General features: G+C 40.5%; 2 protein-coding genes across 3 annotated transcripts; both read right to left on the reverse strand.

Annotated features, from left to right (window-relative positions):
* Positions 1-7,680: 7,680 nt before the first annotated feature.
* Positions 7,681-12,533, reverse strand: LOC146495762 (alcohol dehydrogenase 1-like). Its single transcript, XM_085143788.1, has 9 exons — positions 12,470-12,533; positions 10,050-10,151; positions 9,787-9,928; positions 9,259-9,346; positions 8,799-9,012; positions 8,432-8,692; positions 8,134-8,266; positions 7,906-8,044; positions 7,681-7,805 (listed from the first exon to the last, which is right to left on the reverse strand). Exons 1-9 carry the CDS (start codon positions 12,530-12,532, stop codon positions 7,775-7,777), a joined length of 1,173 nt encoding a protein of 390 aa, XP_084999914.1. The 5' UTR covers position 12,533; the 3' UTR covers positions 7,681-7,774.
* Positions 12,534-16,940: 4,407 nt separating this feature from the next.
* Positions 16,941-25,183, reverse strand: LOC146495763 (alcohol dehydrogenase 1-like). 2 transcript variants are annotated; one of them, XM_085143790.1, is made up of 11 exons: positions 25,076-25,183; positions 19,720-19,739; positions 19,450-19,551; positions 19,157-19,298; positions 18,815-18,902; positions 18,500-18,719; positions 18,141-18,401; positions 17,849-17,981; positions 17,323-17,461; positions 17,209-17,243; positions 16,941-17,127 (listed from the first exon to the last, which is right to left on the reverse strand). In XM_085143790.1, the coding sequence occupies exons 2-10, from the start codon at positions 19,735-19,737 to the stop codon at positions 17,210-17,212; spliced, it is 1,137 nt and encodes a 378-aa protein (XP_084999916.1). In that variant the 5' UTR covers positions 19,738-19,739; positions 25,076-25,183; the 3' UTR covers positions 16,941-17,127; position 17,209. The 2 variants fall into 2 exon arrangements, with proteins under 2 accessions (XP_084999916.1, XP_084999915.1); XM_085143789.1 differs by lacking the exon at positions 25,076-25,183 and having other exon boundaries at positions 19,720-19,847.
* Positions 25,184-26,346: the final 1,163 nt, after the last annotated feature.

A 26,346-nucleotide genomic window follows, 5' to 3' on the forward strand; every position in this document is an offset into this window, starting at 1 on the left:
TAACTTTATTCACCTCCATACATCAATTAAGCATATCGCGCCCAAACACAACAGAACCCCTCCTCCAGCTTGGGTGTGAGTGGAGCCCTCTAGTGGGTCGCCACAGTCGAACCAAATTTTGACTTTCAAGCTCGTTAGAACTGTACCAACTCTGTTTTTGCCTTATATACTTTATTTGGATGTTTTTAATAAGTCACCACACCCATGTCCCTTTTTTTGCTAGTAAAATATGAAGAAATAAAAGCCTCGTTCACGATGTTCTACTGGATCTGGTCACATATTGCTGTAAGCTGCCTATTCTTGTACAATCCATGGCACCAGCATCACATTGCAGGCAAGCTGGCCAAAGTTCAAACTGCAGTGGTGTAATCAAGCAGCGTCCCCCAACTACACACACCAATGTGTAGAATGTACGGACAGCTACACTCAGTAGCGGTTTTAGATACGGGCGACACGGGCTGTTGCCCGGGGCGGCATCGGTAAAAAAAAAAAAAAAATGCTTGTACTCATGCTGCCCCGACATCATGCGAGCCCATATTGGGAATGGCATAGGCACCGATCGATTTTCTATCGCCCATGGGAGTAAGGGCGCCCTCCGTTTGCGAGGTGCGCCTGCTGCTTGCGGCACAGGGAGGAGAGGGCGGGGCGACGGGGGATTCTCTGGCTGGAGCAGCAAAAATTACCAACTCTCAAAATAAAACAAAAATAAAAACAAACAACAAACACGAAAACACCAGACATCATGATACAGACTTATAATTTGCACCGATGTTTTTTCGAAATTCTATACACGAAAAGTGAGCGCGAGAGCCCTCGGTGCGCCTGCTTGCTGCTGAAGTCAAAGTAAACTTTATTGTCATCTCCGCTACATACAGTCCAGTATATAGAGAGACGAGACGACGAGGCTCCAGTTACAGCAGTGCAAGAAAACAAACAATAAATATTTAAGAGTAAAAAAAATAAATATACACTTTAGGACTCGGGGTAAAGGGATCAATAACAATTTAAAATGTATATTTTATATTTTGTTTATTTAAAGTCTCTCACACAACCCGTTTTTAAAGTTTAAAAAAAGAGAAAAGAAGAGGAGTGTAGCGACTTCCACAGTCGCTAGAGGCCGGGGATGGAGCCTGCCTGTTTGCCTGACGCGCTGTCAACTTTACGCAGTAATGCGAGAGGTGGAATTGCTTGCTTGTTTATTAAAGTGCTTGAAAAGTTTACAGAGCAATGTGATCAGCTCGCGATTCAAACTCTTAAAACATCACAGGCTCTAATTCAACAAGGGGAAACTCGTTGTGCTGCGGTCAACAAAAACTACGGCTACCCAGCCCTCCTCTCTGTCAAAATCAAACCAGTGAATGACAGACTGACAACGCCCTCTTAATGTCGCCGCTAGCACCCACGTGACTCCCATTACACATCACCATAGCAACCAAACAAATAAAAACCCAGTGATCCTTAAAATTCAATACATTTAATTATGGCTCCTACAAGGAGGAACGAGCAAAAGACACAGGTAAGCAGATGTGTCATTGGATAATGGCAGGTCATGTATCCTAAAACATTAAGAATCAGGATACTTTCTTAATCCCTAAAGAAATTATGTGAGTTACAGTTCCTCCAAGAAGAAATGGTAAAAATAGTAACAGTAACAGACTAAACTCCAAACAATATATACAATAATATAATATTAATCAGTCAGTGTCAATTGTTGATTTGTCCTGTTCTCATTGTATGACGAAGTATGATGTCTGTTTAGTAGCCGTTTGCATACTATGCATACTCTGGGCGCCAGAGGGGGTGTTCGCCCAGGGCGCCTAACAGGCTAGGACCGCCACTGGCTACACTACATACTGAAAGTAATAAGAAAATACTAAACCAAGGCGATGTGTCATGGTGCAGGATACTGAAGGAGAATAGAAGACTGGAACAAGGCCTCGACAATTAAAGAAACACTAAAATACAGCAGATAATGCTAAATTTACTGTGGAGGATGATGACGGGAACAAAAGCTGTGGATATGTCATCCTTTATTTGCTGCAATAAAAGCCGGTATCAGTAAATATAAACACCCGATCAGGAGTGCTACAAAGTTATTAATTAGCTGTGCAGCTGAAGGTGTCAAATGAGAGGACATGCACATAAATCTGTTATCACATGTAGTTTTATGGTTTGATATAATTTCATTTGGTCTATCTGCTGTTTCTCTGCAATAACATCTCTTTTTTGCAAAACTTCAGAAGGAAAGTGGCAGCAGGACTGCTTGGGGACAAATCCCGGAGTCCATCCTAGAAGAATAATTACAACACTGCCTGCCAAGTTAAGCAAACACTGGTATTATTAGGTTGGTCTGTGTAAATCTCAGATAGTATTAAACTGAAATTAAAATAGCTTGACAGAGCAAATTTGGCAGATAATACCGAGGACTCCAAACACAATAAAAACCAGTATAGGTAGTACAGATCTGCGTGGCACGCTGATGTCGCTACAATCGATCATCACAAAACAATGAATTGATTTTAACTGATGCTCTGTCTGTTTAGGTCAGTCATTTTTCTCTCCAAAAACATGTACTTATCGAGCACACCCAGATATATTGGAGGGGTTCCTGAAGGCGCTGTGATGACACACCTCTTTCTGTAACTTAACCGTTGCTGTTTTTAACCTGCGTAGGCTGAGAAGTTTTAAGCCCTTCTTGCACTGATCATGTAGTCCTTGCTAAAATAATTTATGTATTATGATGACTGAATGTAATGTGTTTAAATGTTCCAAATATATAACAGGAATTTAAATACAAAGAGAAATGGTTTAAAATGTGTTAAAATATTTTTAATTATATTGTTTACTTTTTAAATGGAAGAGAGAGATACAAATGTGTGTAATGTATGTGATGTGTGCTGCCTAGACTCACCTAAGCTTGTTTAACTGTGATTTATTAATTCCACCATAATCGCAGCTGCTCTTGGAAAAGAGCAAGCATGACAAGCATAACACTTTGTCACTGCCAATTTCAACAATTGTGCAAAACTGTGTGGATAGACAATCTGTGAGGTAGGGCTGCTCGATTATGGCAAAAATGATAATCACGATTATTTTCACTGAAATTGAGATCTCGATTATTTGATGATATTTATTTAACAATAACAATGTGTTGAATAATGATTTTAAAGATTGTCAAAAAATAATATAAAATAGTGTGTAAATACTGATAACTGCAAATGTTTGCAATATAAAAAATAAATGAAAAATGTAAACATCTATGTTTAGTGAACTTTGCAGTGTTGCTCTGTGGTGCAGCTACGACACTGTAGCAAAGTTTACACACTATGTCTACTTGATCCACGTCTGACTCCGCCAACCCATAATGTTTCCACACCACTGAAGTTTTTTTTACCTCTCTTTTCAACCAACGGCAGTCACTCTCCTCTCCAAATAACTTCTGCTTAGCTTTCCGAGCTTCCCTCGGGTACTCTTCATTGTTGTGACAAGTGTTCGAAATTAGGGGTGGGTTTTTATAATCGATTTATCGATTAAAATCGATTCTGGCTTGGATTACGTAAAATCGATTCATTAAAATCCTGAATCGATTTTTTAATACAAATTTATTTTGCCCGAAATGCCAGAATCTCAGGTGAAATCTCACAAAATTTCAACAACCACCAAACAGCTAAAACAGTAAATGAGAGCAGGAACATGGATTCTGCACAAAGACTTAAACACACAGCGCAGCCCGCGGATCAGAATCAGTTAGATGTCGAATTTCTCACAGTCGGGGCTGAAAGCCGACAGCCCGCTGATTCTGATCTGTCGGCGGGTCCGCGCTTTGTGTTCACACCCTTTATGCGCTGATTGTAAAGCTGTTAGTTTGATGTCTCTCCAAACAATATTGACCGAACCAGCAGCAAAAGAAGATCCAAACTACGCTTCACATAAACATCGTCATGTATTCACTCTTACTTTTACTGTTTTGCTTCTACCATGAGGCACAGCTCTCTCTCCCTCTCTCTCTCTCTGTATGGTTTTCTGCATTATTCGCTTGCTTGTTACGCACAAGTCTACCTTTGTTTACAGCGCTAACGGCCGACTTTTTTTTCTTTCCGTTTTATATACTTCCGAAAAGAAAACCTAATTTCTGCCGTTCAATGCTGAACAAATTTAAACTTTTTAAAATTATGCAAAATGCTTAGCCGTGTCTCTAATAAAACCGCTGTAACTTCAGAGGTAATGTTCATATGTTGATTAATGGTTTTCTTTCGTTTTTGATGTACTGCAGAATATTTTTATAAAATCCCAGGCCAGGAAAAATCACCTTCATGTGTTTCTGTGTTTTATCTTCAGCTACTTTGACACAAAGGCATCTGCTGTGACGCTCACACCTTTGATAAAGTCTTGCGTGTGTCAGCTTCCTTTTTATAGATACAAAAATATGTAAATGTACTGATCTGAATTATAATATTTCTGACTGTCAAAATTTCCCAGATTCAAATCGAAGTGAATCGAATCGAATTAAATCGAATCGTGGATCGAATCGATTCTGGACCTTGTGAATCGGAATTGAATCGATTCTAGAAATCAGTGACGATACCCAGCCCTATTCGAAATGCAGAGAGGTGCACTAGATTTGTCACACGGAGCAGCGCGAGAGTAAAGCACGAGGGAGGGGCTAATAATCGGCGCAGTCATTTTTAATGATGTTGAAAGCCCTGATCGTAATCGAGATTAAAATTCGATTAATTGAGCAGCCCTACTGTGAGGTCAGCCGTGGACAGTCAGTGTTTCTCCAGAGGGGACAGAAGCCAAAAGCAGAAATTATTTTTAATGCAGTAGATTAAAAAAAATAAAAAACTAGGGCGCTTATTTGGATCTCTGGCACATCCAACCGGGAGAAGACCATGGGACGGACTCAGGGCATGCTGAAGGGACTATGTTTCTTGGCTGGTTACCTTCATAACCCTGACCCAAGTATGCTGCAGGAAATGAACGGACGCACAAAGAACCCTAACGAACATGTGCAAAGACAGTATGTCTTTGTCCTGCTTTGCTCCCCTAACCCCAACCAGTCATGGCAGATGGTCGCCCCTCTGTGAGCCTGGTTCTGAGGGAGTTTTTCCTTCCCACTGTTGCCATAGTGCTTGCTCATAGGGGGTCATATGATCTGGTCTTTACCTTGCAATGTAAGGCACCTTGATGCAACTTGTTGTGTTTTGGCACTATACAAATAAATTTAAAACTATATTAAAACAAGAGCGTACACACCATAAGTAGGTGTGCTCAGTGCAGAGGCCCATGTTTAAGCCCCAACCAAGCCATGAGCTGCATGACTTAAAATTACATCTAAACTAAAGTGGGGATTTTCATGTTGCGCTAATTAATACTCATATTATGGGGTTTACTAACCTAACCAGCTAATTGTTTAGCCAAATGAGAAGAGCAAAAGATTGGAACTTTGACTTCCTACTGTCACCTATTATGTCCAGAGCTGTAGGAAGTGACCCAAAGAGCCGGCTGAGGTAGTTCAGGCACCTGACTAGGATGCTTCTTCGGTGACTGTCACTTAGATGTGGTTTTTGGGCATATCCAACAGGAAGGATACACTAGTGTGATTAAAAAAATGTAAACACTATGAAAGACATAAAGCTTAACTTCATGACAAAACTTTGCAGGGTTAATTTTACAAACACTGCAGTGAGCAGTGTTGGGAAGGTTACTTTTAAAATGTATTCCACTACAGATTACAGAATACATGCCCCAAAATGTATTTTGTAATGTATTCCGTTACGTTACTCAATTAGAGTAACGTATTCTGAATACTTTGGATTATTTAATATGTTATCATGCTGTTTACAACTACATGAATGTGATTTATTACTATTACTGAAGGTCCGCGGCTCCGAACCATAATAAAGGGACCTCTGGCTAATACATCGGTTCCGGGCTCGTAGCTGAAAAATAGCTTTACTTTGTTGTCTGGGTCAACTTTGCTTGCGAGAGACAGAGAGAGGCGTTGAAAGGCTGCTGCAACGGAACTTATTGTTTCGGAGGAAAACATGAACACGGTGTACAGTCGAGTCTTAATAGCTTACTTACAACTGGGCTCGTCAGACACTCTTCTTGGCTGCAGTGGTTATTATAATATTTACATGCTTCCAGCTCCCGTTTCTGCTCAATGACAGCTCGTACTTTCCCACTCTCCTTTTTCTCCCTCCTCGCGCTCACAGACACAACGGTATGGCAGTCCATTCTCCCTGCAGCACGGACTACACTGTCCATGAGGCTACATTCTTTAGGGCTATGCCTGTAGCATTCTGCCTATTAGCTTAGCACAACAACAACAAAAAAAGGCGCTCTATCACCCAGGAAACACACAGTCGCAAAGACAGCGTCACCATGTAACCATGGCAACCGTAACGCTGCCGCCTGGAACAACAGAACGTAGCTGTCAAACAAAACCCAAACAGTCCTGACCCGCCACAATATGAAACAGGAAAGTACCGCCGTGTAATCCATTCAACAAAGTAACTGTATTCTAAATACCACCTTTTTAAACGGTAACTGTAACGGAATACAGTTACTCATATTTTGTATTTTAAATACGTAACGGCGGTACATGTATTCCGTTACTCCCCAACACTGGCAGTGAGTCAGTCTACTCTCTCAAAACCCAGTCCCACAAACAGCTCATAATTATGATAGGATCTAAAAAGAGGAAAAACAGAAAAAAGAAATTTGTATTTAGATGGTACTTCTTTTTTTTTTCTTCCTCCCATTACCAAACTGCTCACAGGTGAAAATCTAATTTATTTCATATACTACACAAGCTTTTTCTAAGGAGACACCAAGAAAAGCTCTGCTTATTCCTGGAAGCAAGGCAGTCTAAGACTGAGTGCCTGCATCTGCATTCCACATGTTTTCCCCACACGTGGAACACTTAAAAAAAAGAAAAAAGGTTTGCTTAAGGGATGCATTTCTTAGACTGGGATTTCAGACAAACATAACTGGGTGAATACACCCACAAGGATGCTTGTCGAGCATAGAGAAAGTTGCACATTAATTGTCTGGGTCACTTTACTATAATTGCTAATGTTTGGAATGTTAGATTGACTGGTTACAGTAAACTGGCAAAATCTTTCCAGTATTATTCACTCTCACAATTTTTGTGTCAGTCAGAAGAAACCAATTCTGTTCAAGAATGTAGAACAGCTGGCATAAATAATTGGCTAAAGAAGGAAATGTATGCCTAACAATTTATTTGGTGCTGCCAGTCATAAGAGTGAATTTAATGCATTCAAAGGCAATTACATCACTTCAATCTTTCATCATATGTAGGTTTTTTGGGTTAATTTTATAGAAATCTATTAATATTTGGTTAGCACGGTTGCCTCGCAGCAAATAGATCCTGGATTTGAATGGAGTTTACATGTTCTCTTTGTGCCTGTGTGGGTACTCCATCTTCCTCCCACAGTCAAAAGACGTGTATGTTGGGTGAACTTGTGATTTTAAATTTACTGTAGGTGTGAATGTTAAGCAAGTCTGTTGGCTGTAAGCTGGCAACTTATTCACCCCACCTTTCCTGCAGCTGGCAGCTAATAGGCCCCTTTAAGTATAGTTTAGTAGTGAAATCGTGGATATAGCAGAAGACACTGAACATGCAGCCCAAAAAAATGAGTACACACACACAGATCCATCTGGGAGACCATTTATTTTAATCTTCAAACACTGATTAGTGTTGGCTGGTAGTAACTTTAGTGTTATTGAAGGCAGCACAGCAGCATTATTATGGAGAAAATCTCATGACTGTGCGGATACTGTGGGGAAAAAGGAGAAAAGATTTGAGCAAAGTTTTGCACTAATCTGTGTTGCTGTTGACTCAATAATGGGGGAGAAAGTATAGTAGAGCAAATCTACCTTTTGCCGTTCTTCAACAGTTCACTGGCGTCGTTGACCTGGTCCAGAGTCATGTTGTGAGTAATGAACTCGTCCAGCATCACCTTCTTGTCCAGATATGCTTTAACCATCCTAGGAATGCCATCCTTACACTTAAATCCTGATCCCCAAAAGACAAAACGACAAGCTGTAAAGAAGCTCAACATAAGCTTAATAAAGACACCGTAAGCTCCCTTATATTTATCTCACCTCCAAGCACGCACCCAGTCCATGTACGTCCAACCATGAGATTAATAGGTTGGGTGGCTACGTCATGCAAGTCTGTCCATCCAACAATCACACTAATGCCCCAGCCTGCCACACAAGATTCCAAAGCACTGCGCTACATGGAGAAACAGCGGAGCAGCAGAATTGTATGCAGAAGGATACAAGGATATGTTAATGAAGGACTTTTTAAATAACCACTGCTGGAAAAGAGCAAGGTGGTTTATTTGACTTTTACTAAACTAGACATTTGATACTACCGAGTAGATTAAATCTTCCTCACCATGCATTCCACATTCCCAATACATTCCAGGGAGTAGTCAACACCTCCACCAGTCATCTCCTTCAGCACTTGGCTGATGGGTTTATTGTGATCCTTGGGATTGACCAAGTCAGTAGCACCAAACACTTTGGCCTTCTCAAACTTGTCTGGGTTGATGTCAACAGCGATAATCCTTTTGGCTCCTGCAGCCTTGCAGCCCATGACTGCAGCCAAGCCCACAGCTCCCAGACCAAACACGGCACAGGTGGAGCCTGGCTCAACCTGCAGGAAAGGAGACTGATCAAAACTGGACATAAAAATTAAATTAAACACCCCCAGCACAAAATGTCCAATTCCAATGGCTATTCCATTAGCCCAGCATACACACCTTAGCAGTATTAACAGCTGCCCCATATCCAGTGCAGACCCCACACCCAAGGAGGCAGACTTTATCCAGAGGAGCAGCCGGGTCGATCTTAGCCACAGCCATCTGGTTCAACACAGTGTACTCAGAGAAGGTGCTGGTCTCCATAAATTGCTGCAGTTTCTGCCCCTTACAGGTGAACCTGGAATGTTCTGTGCTTTTCTGGACGCGCCTTTTCCTAAACAAGACATATTTGATGTGCATAAAAAAACAAAAAATTCCAAAACAACTTTTAAAAGTATTCCTCTCGTTCCTTTTAGATGGTGCAGTGAATAATATAAAAGGAATGAAATCAACAGTTACCTAGTTGATAAAAAGACGAGTAGTCGGAATACTTTCACAACTTTTATATCTAGTCTGTAAAAATGTGCAATGTGTGTAAAAGCACATGAAAACTGAATAAGATGGCAAAAATGAGTCTCACGTTGCTTCTTCACACTGGTTGGTCTTAGGACTCTTACAGAAGCGACATTCTCCACACTGGAGTAGGCAAAGAGGAATTACCTTGTCTCCTGGAAGACAGAAAGCATTGAGCCTCATTTACAGCATGTATACACAAATCCATACGTAACCTGTCAAACATTTCACATCCACAGAGGATGACAAACATTTCACATAGAGCACCTAACTTGTTTATGCTCCGTGAACAAATTTAGAAGTGCTTCTGACCTTGCGTATGAACAAATTATGAAAGTCTGAACATTTTTAAACTCCATCCATTCCAGCATGAATTCGTTTTCAAAACACTGCAAGATAAAATATCCTTAAAATTCTAAAATATACATTTCTTGTACAGAAAAGAATACTAAATGAAACATTACCTTTTTGTTTTATAATTGCTTGCATTTTTGTTACAAACTTTAGACACAGGGTTGAGATGAGTCTTCTTCTTTCTCTCTTGCACAAAATGCAAATAAGCATATTTTTGGATGTTAAACAATCTCAAACAAACCTGGCTGAAATTCCGTGACTCCCGGCCCAACACTCTCTACAATGCCGGCTGCCTCATGACCGAGGATGGTTGGGAAGAGCGATTTGTCCAGACTCTCATAAAGGAAGTACAGGTCTGAATGGCACAGAGATGTTGCCACAATCTACAGCAAATATGATGGTAAAAGAAGCACTGAATGAGATTATAGGAGTTTAGTTGTAGAAAAAGCGTAAAGAACATACATGCACATGCATACAAGAGCATCAAAGCCGGCTGCTTCTTACCTTAACGCGGACCTCATTGGCCTGGGGTGGGGCTACCTCTATTTCTTCAATCACCAGAGGCTTGCTGGATTCCCAGGCCACTGCTGCCTTGCACTTGATGACCTTAAATGGCAGAGTTACAATATTAAAATTATCCACCAAGGTCATTTCTGTAAACCAACTTAACAGAGCAGATGGAGAAATTTAAATAAAAATCTTTAAATATGCAATAAAGGAAATTATTAATCAGTGGCTGACCCCCCTTAACACTAGTGCCATTTCAAAAGTTTTGTGACTATTATGACCACTTACACCAGGGGTGTCCAACTCCAGGCGTCAAGGGCCGGTGCCCTGCAGGTTTTAGATCTCACCCTGGGTCAACACATCTGAATCAAATGATTAGTTCATTACCATCCTCCTGGAGAACTTCAAGACATGTTGAGGCAGTAATGTAGCCATTTAAATCAGCTGTGTCGGATCAAGAACACATCTAAAACCTGCAGGACATCGGCCCTTGGAGCCTTGAGTTGGACACCCCTGACTTAGAGGGTCTACCCAGCACCACCGAGGTGGTCATTTTCACCCCATAGAAATTAATATCCAACCACATGCTGGCTGCCCTGGCAACACAGTTTTAAGACACATTTTGTCATGAGCCTTAGAGGCAGATGTGGATGAGATGATAAACTTTGTTCGGTTTAAATAATTATTTTACAATATTAGTTTGTGTTTTTGTAGTTGGCTTTGAGGTTAATTTTAAATAGTAGATGATCTGTTTTTGATGCCTGCTTCACAGTTTCAATGCAGACTTTATTTCAGTGCAGCTATGCCCAGTGTTGGGAAGGTTACTTTTAAAATGTATTCCATTACAGATTACAGAATACATGCCCCAAAATGTATTCTGTAACGTATTCCGTTACTCAATGAGAGTAACGTATTCTGAATACTTTGGATAACTTAATATATTATCATGCTGTTTACAACTACGTGAATGTACTATTGCTGTGATTTATTACTGTTACTGAAGGTCCGCGGCTCCGAACCGTAGTAAAGGACCTCTGACTAATACGGTGGGTTCTGTGTCGGGCTCGTAGCCGAAAAATAGCTTTACTTTGTTGTCTGGGTCAACTCTGCTAGCGAGAGACAGAGAGAGGCGTTGAAAGGCTGCTCCAACAGAACTTATTGTTTTTGGAGGAAAACACGAACACGGTGTACAGTCGAGTCTTAATAGCTTACTTAATAACTGGGCTCGTCTCCCGTTTTTGCTCGATGACAGCTCGTACTTTGCCTTTTTCTCCCTCCCTCGCTCACAGACACGTAACGGGTATGGCAGTCCATTCTCCCTGCAGCACGGACTACACTGCCTATGATGCTACAATCTTTAGAGCTATACCTGTAGCATTCTGCCTATTAGCTTAGCACAACAACAACAGGCGCTCTCTCACCGGGAGACCGGGGATAGTTGTAACGTGGGTCAGTTGTAACACTTCCAATTTCTCCAATCAGGGCTAAGTTTCAAATGATGTGACTCATCCTGTGCATGCCCAATTCAGTTCTGCTATCACATGTGAAAAATCAGCACATTTTGCCAGTAGGAAGTACTGGTAGTGGAAATAAATCAGGATGGGTGCAAGAAACAGATTTCCTCATCTTTCTGAAGCACTTTGCAAACCACACCAAGGTAAGCCATGATAAAAAGTAATGGAATTGCGATGCTGGTGAACAACTACATTTTTTCAGCTTCATTGTTATGTTCAAAATTGGTGCAAGAGTTGTAGGTTATAATGCCCACTGAGCCAATGAGGCCAAACTCAAGGAAGACCAACCAAAATTAATGAAATATTCAGTTGCAGAAAATTCCATAATTTGTCTTTTTTGGGGGGTTGACATATGTTCAAAAGCTAGATTTCTGCATTCTGTTACACACACACACACATAGCTACATAAATGACTCTAAGTGCATTCATGTGTTGAATAAACAAAGATTACATGGTAATGTTCTGTTAGTACCCTTTTTTCATTGTGTTTCATTTCACCCCAGGATATGTTACAACTAACCCAGACAATGGGGTTAATTGTAACATTTCACTCTTTGTGTTTGAGACCATACCATGCAATGGGTAATTGTGCTGCAGAGAAAATAGCTGCACTATTTAATAGCCGAGACATGTAAATACTTTGCATTACATTTTGAATCCACTACCTTAAAAGAGCTCCAATTTACAGACAGAAATGTCAAAAATGTTACAGCTATCCCCGGTCTCCCCTACAATACTAATCTCTCAAGAGGAAAATATGATTTCGCTAAAATATATGAATGTGCAAAGCAAACCATTAAATCATAGCACATGTAAAGTGTTATGATATTCTTTCCTTTATAAAAATAAAATAAAATAAAAATCTGCAAAAGTAATTGAAACACATTTAAATTATTTACTTACCTTACCAGCTGTGGCCATTTCTGCAACCAAATGAGGAAAACGCGACAGAAGAATGGACGTCATTCTGCGATGATGCATAAACATTTAGGTTGGCAGGGACTTCAGAGGTCAGGTTTACCCAGCACGGTTATGCAAGCATTTTACATAAGACTGTTTACAATCTGGAAATGTGTTTACAATGTGGTAATGTACTTCCATTATTTAAAAAAAAAAAAAAAAAAAAGCTACATCCAACATAATTTTCTTGGAAGTCTTAAGGGTTTTTTTGTTTGTTTGTTTTTTTAAATTCTAGGTAGCAATTATCTAGCTCAGGGGCGATTCTAGGATCAGAGCTTTGGGGGTGCTGAGCACCCAGAGAGCAGCCCATCCAGGCAAGGTAAACTTTTCTCATCACAATGAGACTTCTTCCCCATCTCCATCAGTCCCTGCAACCCTAAATGCCTCCAGTTGTCCCGAGTTCTCTCTGACTGCCTCCTTGGTGCATTTAAACCCCTGTTCCTTCCTGTCCTCATCGTCTGTTGTCTTCATCTCCATTATCAGTCATCATAATTTTACCCTCTCTGTGCAAGTCTGCAAATTTCTTTACTAAATCATAAGTTTTTTAAATTCATCAAGTCTCTCTGTGCCTGGGTCCTCGTCACAAAACATGACATCACTGTTTTGTACATTTTAACACAATTTAATCCCCACATTTTTGAAAGAATAGCAAAACACTTCTGTAAAAAGAAAAGTCTGTAACAAAACCATCAAATCTGATCAAGGTTATTAAAATGCTGCCAAAGAAGAATGGATTGGAATTTAAAAAAAATACATATCCTAACCTTAATTACTGGGGAAAAATGATAAATGATGCTCATAGTGAGTAAAAAGTAAACTGTGTGCATTTTTTGGACAGAGATTCACTTCTAAAGTGTATGTATAATACAATACAGATACATAAAAAATACACTCCAAAAATAGAAGAGTCCTTGAAATATACAAAATATTATTAGAAAATGGAGACACTTGGCCTTTGGTACAATGTATACAATGTATGAAAAGATCTTTACTGCAGATACTACTATGGCTCTGCAAATATTTTCTTTTCTTTTAACCTATGTCGCCTCACCTTGAGGTTGGTAAATCTGTCTATCACATTTTGGTGGTCAAGTCTCTCACGCATCTCTTTCTCAACTGACATCACAGCCAGGTGCTGGAGTCTGCTTTGACCCATGGTCCTTCTCAGCCAGGTATGGAGCTGACTCAAGACACTAAAAGACCTTTCACAGCTACAGCTGCTAACTGGGGTTTGTTAGGGCAACCTGAATAACAGTTTTCAGTTTGGGGAAGATCTGATTATCCAGAAGATTGTACAATGTTAACATATCTGGAATGGCACCAGCCTCACTCTTGAGCTTTATAAAGTCTTTGGCAACCGTGACAACCGTTGTCAGCCCTGCAGTGCCAGGGCTGACAACCCAGTTTGTTTTGCAGATTCTGTATAGCAGCTTTAATATAGGGAGACAGTAGCGGTTTTAGATACGGGCGACACGGGCAGTTGCCCGGGGCGGCATCGTGGTGGGGGGCGGCATCACGGGCAAAATGCTCGTACTCATGCTTCCCCGACGTCAGCCAGCGCATATTGGGAATGGCATAGGCACCGATCGGTTTTCTATCGCCCATTTGCTGGGAGTAAGGGCGCCCTCCGTTTGCGAGGTGCGCCTGCTGCTTGCGACACAGGGAGGAGAGGGCGGGGCGGCGGGGGAGTCTCTGGTTGGCTGGAGCGGCATCTAATAACCAACTCACAAAATAAAACAAAATTAAAACAAACCAACAAACATGAAAACACCAGACATCATGATACAGACTTATAATTTGCACCGATGTTTTTTCGTAATTCTGTACACGAAAAGTGAGCGCGAGAGCCCTCGGTGCGCCTGCTCGCTGCTGAAGTCAAAGTAAACTTTATTGTCATCTCCGCTACATACAGTCCAGTGTATAGAGAGACGAGACGACGAGGCTCCAGTTACAGCAGTAAAGGAAACAAACAATAAATATAAGAAGAGTAAGAAAATAAATATACACGTTAGGACTCGGGGTAAAGAGATCAATAACGATTTAAAATTTATAATTTACAGTTTGATTATTTAAAGTCTCACACACAACCCGTCGAAAGGGGAGGAGGGGCCTGCTGCTTCCAAATAGAGCACATTTCATTCATAATGTTGTAAATCCAAGCCCATCATGTATTCATGATTTGAGTCCTGGGTTGTGTGAAATCTCAGAAATAAACCAGAAATAAACAAAGTGAATCTGTGAACTAAGGTGTAGGTCTGTTAGGTTATGTTGTGGTGATCCAAGAGTTGGGGGATTTGTGTTCATACTGGAGTGCAAAATTAAAACCAATGGAAGATGGACAAGAAAAGTTCTAAGCCATCAGGTGCTCAGTTTAGAAAAAAGAGAAAAGAAGAGGAGGAGAAACGAGCAAAAGATGCAGGTAAGCAGATGTGTGATTGGATAATGGCAGGTCATCCTGAAACAATCAGAATACTTTATTAATCCCTAAGGAAATGATGTGCGTTACAGTTGCTCCAAGAAGAAATGATAAAAATAGCAACAGTAACAGACTAAACTCCAAACAATACATTATGTTACAGATTTTAATATTAATTAGTCATTGTCAGTTGTTGATTTGTCCTGTTCTCATTGTATGATGAATTATGATGGCTGTTTGGTAGCCGTTTGCATACCATGCATACTCTCTCTCTTCATATGTGTGTGTGTGTACAACAGTTTTATGTTAATGTACAATCCTTAATATGTTTTGTTTGTTTGTTTGTGTGTGTGGTTGGGGGGGGGGGGGGGGGGGGGGCGCCAGAGGGAGTGTTCGCCCAGGGCGCCAAACAGGCTAGGACCGCCACTGTAGGGAGAACACAACTTCCAGATTGTATGAGTTGTTTGTATTAGTTGTTTGTCTTTCTTTTTCTTTGCCAGTTTAATAGTTACTGTTTTGCCTGTTAGTACTCCCTGTCTGTTTTCTTACCTGGTACTTCCTGATCTCGTACTTTGTCCTCATGTTCCCCTCTTTCCTCTCTCCCTCTTTGGACTGACAATCTGTACACACACACACACACACACACACACACACACACACAACAGGAGTTATAAGGTTAATGGGCATCCAGTCAGTTAGCTAGTTAGTACCTTGGGTTCAATATCGGCACATGCACATATGGCAAACAATAACATTTTTAAGTTATCTAAGTGACTTATGTTTAACCTGAGTAGCGAAAGACCGCAGTGGGTTTGAAAACGATTTGCCAGGAGTCAGGTGTTCTCACGGGCTCTAGTGAGCCTAGCCCCCGCTAGCTATCAAGCTAGTGGGTAACAGACGTCTCCGAAAACGTCGGAGCGCTTTTGAAAATATGTGTCTTGATAAACTGAGGAGATATTTGAGGTTTACACAGCTACATTCTCGCCTGAAAATATGCTAAACATTTATTTTGTGACCCAGAAAGAATAATAAGAGTAATATTAAAACTAAGTAGCTGCCGCCATTGCTGGAAACTGAGCTGGGCTGCGCTATGAATTCTGGGACACAGCTCCTCCTTCGTCGGGGTTTAACGGCAGCTGGCATCCTTGTACATGCAGTGCTGCCATCTTCTGTTTCAGTCCGTTATTACACTCTTAAATCCTACTACTTATTCATGCGTCTTTTGTGATCTTACAAAGCTTCAAACAACGCATCGACTATTAAATCAGTCGTCGATGATTTTGATAGTCTACATAATCGTGGCAGCCCTATTTTCAACACAGCAGGTTACCTGGTGTAATGTTTTTCAGTTAAAAAGAAACATGGTCTGACTCCTAACTATAAAAGAGTAACTGAAAGTTAAATGCAGCTAATATGTCCTGTTTTAAGCCAGACACTTCCACCTCTGCATCTCAGTCACCATTGCTCTGGCAGCAACGGCGCTAGAGCGAGTAGGAGAGAGCCGAGCTGGAACAAACCATTTTGGGAGGGGGAGGGGTTATCTATACTTTTGTTGTTAAAATGTTCCATCTCAATTAAGTACTGTATGCTTCTTATACTTTTAGTAGTGTGTCCCACAAACAGCAAATATTTTCAAAAAAAGTAAGACATCTTTGGGGGTGCTGAAGCACCTCCAAAACTGGGCTAAAATCGCCCCTGGTTCACTGCCATAAGCAATTACATTAAAGTAGAAGTTAACAAGGGACAACTGTGACAAAACTAGCGGGATAACGACGGCACTCCCTGCTATGTTAAACACATTTATATTAGGCTGTGTGTAAATGTGAGCAGCCGTTATTAAATAGTCAAACTCTGCAATGCCTGAACTAATATTTTTCAAAGTGTGTTAAACAAAAATAAACTTGAAAAGGCAATATTTGCACGAGTCTTAATGAAATGTGAGTCACTACATCTGGCTCTATTCAATGCATTGCACAACAAAACCATAAACCACACAGATTTGCTTAAACCATTTATTTTGCTCTTTAAACAGCGTTTAGTTTCTCTTATCAACAGTTTAACCATCCATGGATGTCTGATTCCCTTAATGCACAGTGTACCGTGTGAAACCCAGTGTAGTGATGAGTTAATTTAGGGTTGTTGAATTCAGGACTGGTGTTTATTTCATGGAGAAACTCATGACCACCTGGATACAGAAAGAAAAAGAATGAGTAATGTGTCATTTAGTCAGCCAGTGAGTGTAAATCTACCATTTGCTGCGTTTTACCTCATTCTGGACAAACACTCATAACTGTCCGGATGCTTTGAAATAAACAACACAAATTAGGTCTTCGTTTTGGGCAACTAGTAATTAAGTTATGTCAGCCGAGGACGTACGTACCATTTGCCTTGCTTCATTAGGTCAATGACATCATTGATTTCATCGATGGTCATAGTGTGACTGATAAACTCATCCAGCTTCAGTTTCTTTTCCAGGTAGTCTTTCACCATCTTAGGAACAGCATCCTTACTTTTATATCCTGACCCCACCCAAAGACGAGTTAAACACAAGTTAGAACGGCACTAACCAGTTTGTTACAACAGAAGATGCAAGAAATTATGCAGATCTCAGTCTAATTCATGGCATGGCTAGCTGAAGTACCATGTAGTTTTAAGAATATCATATTTTACATTTGAATGCAATATGTGCAGCTGACTGGGGACCTCTCCAAGGAGTGCCCCGCTTCTTGCCTTATAACAGGTGGGCTGCATATCAAGCATACTTGAATCCTAATTTGGAGAAGCATGCCAGCTTAGACCACAAACAATTTGATGTGAGCTGCCCATCAGATTTAATTGCTCATGTGAAAATGTTGTACGCTGGTCCAGCCCACTAGAACCACTGGTTATGGTCACATTTGTCTCACCTCCAAAAAGGCAGCCAGTCCATGTACGTCCCGAGATGAGCTGAAGAGGTCGGATGGCTATGTCTTGCATGTTTGTCAATCCCACGATCACACTGACACCCCAGCCTTTCACACAGGACTCCAAAGCATTGCGCTAGATGGAGAAATGGTACCAAGTCAGCGGAAGGATAGAAGTCACTGAAAAGACTAGACTCAAGGTCTTTTGTTTTTTTTAAAAAACAAAAAACACACCTAGAAATGGTTTCACTCAATTCCCTAAATTGAGAATCTAAATTTCATAAAATTCCCCTACCATGCATTCCACATCACCAACACATTCCAGGGAGTAGTCCACACCTCCACCAGTCATCTCCATTAGCACTTGACTAATGGGTTTATCGCAATCCTTGGGATTGACGAAGTCAGTAGCTCCAAACTCCCTGGCTTTCTCAAACTTGTCTGGGTTGATGTCAACAGCGATAATCCTTTCGGCCCCTGCAGCCTCACAGCCCATGACTGCAGCCAAACCCACAGCTCCCAGACCAAACACGGCACAGGTGGAGCCCGGCTCAACCTGCAGAAGATGATTTCAGTAAATGGGACTCATTTTGGACGAGTGTTTACAGCTCGTTACTAAAAACAAGAACCTTTCAGTTCTAGCAGCATACACACCTTAGCAGTATTAACAGCTGCCCCATACCCAGTGGGGACCGCACACCCAAGAAGGCAGACTTTATCCAGAGGAGCATCAGGGTCAACCTTAGCCACAGACCTCTGATGAGTCACAGTGTACTCAGAGAAGGTGCTGATGTCCATAAACTGCCGCAGCTTATGCCCATTACAGGTTAACCTGGAATTGGCCAGTGCATTCTCTTTTGAATCTATTCTACTCCTGAACAAGATAGAGGGAAAACATGAACCTCCTCAAGAGTACGCATCAGCACATGGTGGTGATGAGAGGTGAGAATAAAGCAACATTGCACTCACCAAATTACATCACACTGGTTTGTCTTAGGGCTCTCACAGAAGCGACATTCTCCACACTGAGGAAGGTAGAGAGGAATCACCTTGTCTCCTGAGGAAAAATAAATGGTCACACATTCTGCTTTGGCGTATTGACCGAGTGCCTGCTGATGGACCACATTTACTTGCATTAAGAATGTAAACATTTGAACACCACAATTTACAATTAAAACCACCCTTTGGACAAAGGCAATCAAGTCTCTTCCTAAAACCAACCTGAACACCATGGGAACAGCTGTGGCTGATGTCAGGGTCAATCTTTCGTTCATGGAGAGAAGTTTAATTTGTTCAAAGTTAAAAACTGACCTGGCTGAAATTCTGTGACTCCAGGCCCAACACTCTCGACAATGCCGGCCGCCTCATGGCCGAGGACGATTGGGAAAAAATCCTTCTCCACAACCTTGAACAGGCAGTACAGGTCTGAATAGCACATCGCTGTTGAAACAATCTGTAACCACGGGAATAATAATAAAATCAAAAGTCAGGGTTGTTTCTGGTGCATCTTCTGGTAAAACAGGAACTTTATAGAGGTACTACATTGCTCCAGGATAATTTCAGAGGATGAGAGGGCCTGCAAGTCTTGAAAGTGGACGTCTCACCTTGATGCGGACCTCATTGTCCTGGGGTGGTTCTACCTCTATCTCCTCAAACACCATAGGCTCCTGGGGCTCCCAGGCTACTAATGCCTTGCACTTGATGACCTAAAGGGGAAGTTGGAAGAAGAAAATTCCAAGTCCAATGCACATGATTAAATTACTATAACTTCCTTTCTACTCCATTAGCCTTTTTCAGCCTTAATTTTGACAAAAAAAAAAAAAAAAAAAAAAAAAAAAATTATAGAAGGAAATAAAAGTAAATGTTACACTTACATTACCAGCAGTGGTCATTTCTGTAACAAAAAAGGTTGAGAGATGGACTTGAGTAGTTACAAGTAGTGTGACAGCAGTTCATGGGGACACAAACTTAGAATTTTCCTCTGTATTAGAAGTGCTAGTTCAAAATTCAACCAATCAATAACCCAGTTCTCATATCCGAGAGCTTGTGATGCTGTCAAATGTTGTGAACGGTGTTCTTTTGAATGAAACTAGAAACTGGAAGGGGTGGGGCTTGTTTATAGCTAGACTTTAACTCATTTACCCAACTACTACTATTAACCAGCAAACCAGTTAGGTTAAACAGACGTGGCTTCAAATACAAACATGTTCCCCACATACGACATCCAAGCTTTACAATTAACCTGTATGCTATTTGGTGTTTTGTAAAATAAACCATGCTGAAGTCAATAATTTGGTTCCAAACTTTAAAATGTGGATTTAAAAACAAAACTCTTCAAACCATATTTGCAACATTTGCAAACCAGTTCCATCTAAAGGTGAAATATAGGTGTTAAACCGAAAAGCTGAATTTTAAATGTAAGGTTCAATCTAAACTCATCTTTTGCGACGTGACCATTTGAGGGCCAGTCTGTAAACGAATTGCCTAATTTTAATCTTAAATTGATTTCAAAGATGTTTTGAATCCAGGGTGCAGACAGCTTGATTTGGAGAGGTACAATATTTTGTTATCAAATCAGTCTGAAGCTTCAGATTTTCAACTGAGGGGTTAAAGGAGGCCTGCCTGGGTCTGAACACCACACACGCATGAGTACACTGTAGCTTTGACTTAATCGGCAGTTGCTTTAATCCCAGTTACATTAAAGCTGATTTAATTTGATTCAATTCCTTTAAACTCAAATGTAATCATCAATCATATGGTTCTTTTATTTGTTAATAAAATTTAAAGTAGGGTAAATTAAAACTGGGAAGCCAAGGAATAACAAAAAGCTTTCCATTGTCCCTCCAATTCTTTAAGTTAAAAATGCTACATAGTCCACATTAAAAGGATATCATTTCAGTTATGATGGATTTGCTTCACTTAACTCAGGAGGAACACAGGTGTTGAAACTCACTCTGATCAACCTTTCTAGAACAAGGTCATTTATTTCAGAGTTACTCGACTCCTCTTACTAGTTTATAATGAAACATGAGCTGGCTTGGGTTACCATGTTGAAACAATGATTCCGAGTTCCCACTGCTCAGAAAACATTAAAAATATTAAATAGGCTGAACTCAGTTTTTATCAATTTGTTATCAGAACTCGATTTAAATAAGTTACCAGTACTTTTTATGCAAAAACGCTGATAAACTCAGTTTATTTGAGTTGTCTTAACTTAGAAAAACTAAGTAAGCTGGAAGTTTTGCTTCTCAGTGCGGAAGGATGAAAGATGTGTTTTGAAAATGCCACGTCACTACCGTCCTCCTCCCTCTCGGATCAGTCCGCATGTTCATGGTGCCAGCATTTGTTATGGAATTGACTATGTGCACGTTAGCATATGCTACTTCCGGTGCGGAAACTCCTGTTGGGAGCTTTGTTTCCGGTGTCCTATTCGCGCCCTGTTTACGGTCCAAAACAAGTTAAGCAAATAAATAAATAAATAAAGCGGCGATTTACATTTCTATAGATGTCTCGGGCATTTACCCAATATATCTGCAAATGATGTTCATCGACTTGTCGATATTTTTCCCCCACGCCTCAGGGGAAAAGAGAAAATGGATTCAAATGTTATATTTCTCAGCTGTCCCTCGTTTATCGCGGGTGTTATGTTCTAAAAATAACCAGCGATAGGTGAAATCAAGTAGCCAATTTTATTTTTTGACGGTGCAAAACGTTTCGTGTACATCGTGGACATACAGCACTGCACTTCAGAGTCACACTGCTAGCGATAGATTGATTCTGTACAGGAGAGACGGAGGAGATCGTCTGCAGCGATCAGGACGCAGGACGTAAAAAAGCATGCAAACTTGCACTAAAAAAATCTGCGAAACAGCGAGGTGAAAGGTGAACCGCGTTATAGCGAGGGACCGCTGTAATTTTGAAGGTAAGTCACAACATACCCTTCGTAAATACTAATGTATAGAAACCGTTACCAGCAATCATTAATTTTTTGTGTGGCTTTTTTTCACAGTTTGTTAACATGCTGTGTAGGTGTGTACTTGACTAGCTGATATCGACATAACGGGAAAACATCTGGTTTGACTATTGTTCACCTGTAGTTTGAATGCTGAACATTTGCCTGTTTAAATCATAAGACCAGTCACTATACAGAGATGTGCTTCTGAATGTGGACGATGTGTCTTCTGCTGCAGTTCTGCTTGTGTTTAGTGATGTAAACAACTGATCGATCTAACCTCTTTAAACGTCAAAATTGATCATTAGATTTTTATGACACAACAGTGGTGAGTGTTCCCACCTTCTCCTCTTTGTAACTTAACGCGATCGTTCCGTTTTCGAGTTTTGGACATGATTTTGGAGTACATCTTTGCAGTAGCGATTGACCGCAAAGTAAAGCTACCGGAAATGTACAACCCCACATCCGGTCTCAAACCAGGAAGTTAGCATTTTCTCGTGCACAGGGTCAATATGTTGAGCAATCCTGAAAAAGCGTCAGCTCAAGAAATTATTGTTTTCATTGCTGTGATTCTTTACCTGATACACCGACTTGGTGAGTAAATGTTTACTCTTATTCAAACTGATTTTGTGGCTTCTCTTAGCTTAGCAACAGGTTTCTAATCTTGCTAGTTAGTGTTAGCCTAGCGTTGCTGCTGCCGCTGGGCTCATGTTACTTAAAAATTAACACCACAGCCTTAAAAACATTACATAAAACTATTGTTTGAAATAAAAAAGTGAGATAAGAGCCCAGACAAAATTCTTCGGGAGGTGCAGCCGTTAGGGGTGGGGTGTATTTTCAATCCATAGCCATAACTAACTAAATCTATCATGTTTAACCTGAGTAGCAAAAGAGTGCAGGGGGGTTGAAAACAATAAGCCAGGAGTTAGCTGTGCTCCCGGACTCTATCAAGCCTTGACCTCCCGGTCAGCTATCGCGCTGGTGGATAACAGAGCTCTCCGAAAACGTGGAAGCACTTTTGCCAATATGTGATATTTTGATAAATTAAGTAGATATGAGCATTACATCGCTACATGTCTGCAAGTTTTCTAACAGCAAAATTTGTTTTGTTCCCAAATCATTTTGCACATCATTAGAATGAAAGTTATTGGCCATGTTTGCATAGCCCAGACGTTCCCAAAGTGTGGGGCCCGCCCCCTAGGGGGGGCGCAGAGCCATTGCAGGGGGGGGGGGCGCGGCATGAAAAGGGAAAAAAAAACAACAACAAAAAAACCAACGCTTGGACACTGCTAGCACGGGGCGCCCACACAAACGCAAAGCAGGAGATGAAGCATAGCTGAATATGTTTCCAAACCAACTTCATTCTAAGCCAAAGACTAGAAAATATGGTGAAGCACATCTTCCCTTTGGTTTTACCTGCACAAGTGCCGAGGTAGGTCTCCCTGCAGGATTGGTTTTCCCTTCATCGGGAGCAGCGCTGGGCTGTTTAAATCACGGACAAACAGTATCCCACATTCTTGATTTGTAGTTCACAAACACTTGTTGTAATGACTAACTACTCCTGACATTTTGGAGATGCTAGCTCTTTATACAGTAAAGTTACAGTGGGATACAAATAATATCAGGCTGATCCTGCCACAATTTGTTCCCCCGGTTCAAATCACGGACAAACAGCATCCAACAGTTGTTTATGTTTTTGAACCCATTTTGCAGAGGGATTTTTTGAAAAATGTATTGATAGCAATGTTAAATATTATTACACAGGAGAAAAAAAAAAAACAACAACTACATGTAAAATAATTACACCGTGACGCCTCTGCCTTTGGAGGACGTGTTCTTGCGTGCGTGCGCGCGCGCGAGGGGGGGGGGGCGCGCGAACATTTTTCTTGTAAAACAAGGGGGGCCCAGCAAAAAAAGTTTGGGAACCACTGGCATAGCCCTTTTTAAAATGATGCTTTCATGACATTATTGTGTGTCGAGTGGTGGTCACAGCTATCCAGACTGACAGTGAGACATTGAATGTCACCTCTCCGGTGGGGAGGGAGCCTGAGATTGTGTAAATTGGAGTCTGTTTTATACCAAATGCAGAAAAAAAATGTTTTAAGAAAGCAATTCAGTTCATGTTCCAAAAAATATGATTGTTTGCTTGCAGGACAACAGGAGAGAAGAGTCCTCCATCACAGATGGTGTGGTCAGTGAAGATGATCGCCTGCAGGTTCAAGCTCATTGCATCTCCAACCCACATCCACTGTACTGAAGGGAAGTTAAAGACTTTCTTCTGCACCTACATTTGGATCACCTCGATCCATGACAGTCATTCAGGCAGTAATGCCTGGACTGGAAACAAGCCATCCTTAAAACATTACAACATTCCAGCTCATGTGTTGGAATGCAAAACAAATGTGTTGTTTAATTTAGAGACTGCACTTATGACAGTACAACAAATATTTTATTTTGATTATATAAGTAATGTAAGTACAAAACAAACTTGTGGTAGGCCTAAACTTATTTTCAGAATAATTACATCTGAGACTTTGTTTCATTGTGAGATTAAAACAGTGATGGCAATATAATATAATTGTTTGTTGTTCAGGAGAACAGTGTCCAGTATGTTGGCTGTTATACTTTGTTGTGTTTGAAAATAAAAGTTGGGCTCATTTTAACGTCATTACAAGAAGTGTTAATTATTTTTAATCACATTCAGGTTACCACAAATTGTTTTTTCATTAGTTGAACTTGAAATGTTTGTCAGTAGGTAAACAATTATTGTACAGTCAGAAATATCAAGTTATTCTTAATACTGCAGACTTGCAATGATGGCCGTTGTCCTAACAATCACCTTAAGTAAGCTTTACTTAGTTTTTTTTGAGGCAACGAGTTTCCTTAACTTTTTTGGGTTCTGGGAACTAACAAGGCTGTACAGTGTACGCAAAATGAGTAAGTTGCCCTAACTTGGTCATCTTACGTAAACTTGATCCAATTTTCTTGAGTTCTGGGAACAAATGAGCTTGTACAGAGTACTCAAAATAAATAAGTTATCCTAATTTAGTCATTTTTAGCTAAGCTTTACTCAATTTTGAGGCAATGAGTTTCCTCAATTTTTTTGAGTTCTGGGAACTAATTAGATTTTACAGTGTGGCAGCATTTCAGAAATGCACAACACAGCAATGAAGGAGAGATCAGTTAAACGATTTCAGCCAGCTAAGTTTTGCTTTTTCAGGGCAGAAGTGCAGAACAAGACCGTAAACACAATTACAAAGAAAGCAACTTGCACATACCTGGAGGAAATAGTGGGTCTGCAACAGGTGAGAAACAGCTGATGCTCCAAGGTGCAGGGTGGTAATTAAGGGCTGGCCAATATTAGCTTTGCAGCTGCATTTTCCTTATAAGGAAAGTGGCTAATGAGGCATGCCTAAATGAGCTGACCTGGAATGTTAAAATGACTCAAAGTCCGACTGCAAATAATGTATAATAATAACAACAACAACAATAATAATAATAATAATCACCATCATCATAATTGATGGGAGTTTATTCTAAGCTAAGCTATCTATCAAGTACAAAATATATATATATATGTATATATATATATATATATATATATATATAATATGAATTTAATATGAATCTACAGTGAAAGACAGTTTTGTTTGTTTTGTTTTTTCATCCAACAACCCCAGAAAAATGACTCAGGACAGTATTTCTGAATGCACGGTATGATGGTGGCTCAGTGATTAACTCAATCGCCCAACAAGAAGTTGGCCCTGGGTTCAAACCTGTGGAAGACCCTTCTGCACATGTTCTCTTTGTGCTTCCTCTAGAACAGGGGTGTCGAACTCCAGGCCTCGAGGGCCGGTGTCCTGCAGGTTTTAGATCTCACCCTGGGTCTACACACCTGAATCAAATGATTATTTCATTACCAGGCCTCTGGAGAACTTCAAGACATGTTGAGGAGGTCATTTAGACATTTAAATCAGCTGTGTTGGTTCAAGGACACATCTAAACCCTGCAGGACACCGGCCCTCGAGGCCTGGAGTTCGACACCTGTGCTCTAGAACTCCAGGAACTGTTCCTGAAAACAAGGCTAAGTAATTCTGTCTGTATGGTTACTTTTGCAAATAAAAGTTCAATATAAAAGGAAAAACTGCATCATTCAGCCAAACAAATGCATCTTAGTGCATTCGTGTATAACCCCTGTCAATATTTGAAGCACGAATCTGAGTGAGAAAATATAAAAGGCTTTTTAAAAGTGGTTTATAGGAGAAGGTTAATAGCTTTATCTCTTTTAACTGAAATATTGCCTCTTTTTGACGTTACCAGGAAAGTAGTGCAACAGGCAGAAATAGCCGTGGTAATAAATCCATGATCTCATCACTAGTAGTGTAATTTCAACACTGTTTGCCAACCTAAGTACATATAGTTGATTAGACAAGTCTGTAAATCTAAACTGACTAGAAAGCTTGTGCCACACTAAAACCAGTGTAACAGTGAACTGAATTACAGCCTCTGTACTGACTTATAAAATAACACAACCAAATCTGATCAGAAG

Source organism: Neolamprologus multifasciatus, chromosome 19 (genome assembly GCF_963576455.1).
Source record: "Neolamprologus multifasciatus chromosome 19, fNeoMul1.2, whole genome shotgun sequence".
NCBI lineage: Eukaryota > Metazoa > Chordata > Actinopteri > Cichliformes > Cichlidae > Neolamprologus > Neolamprologus multifasciatus.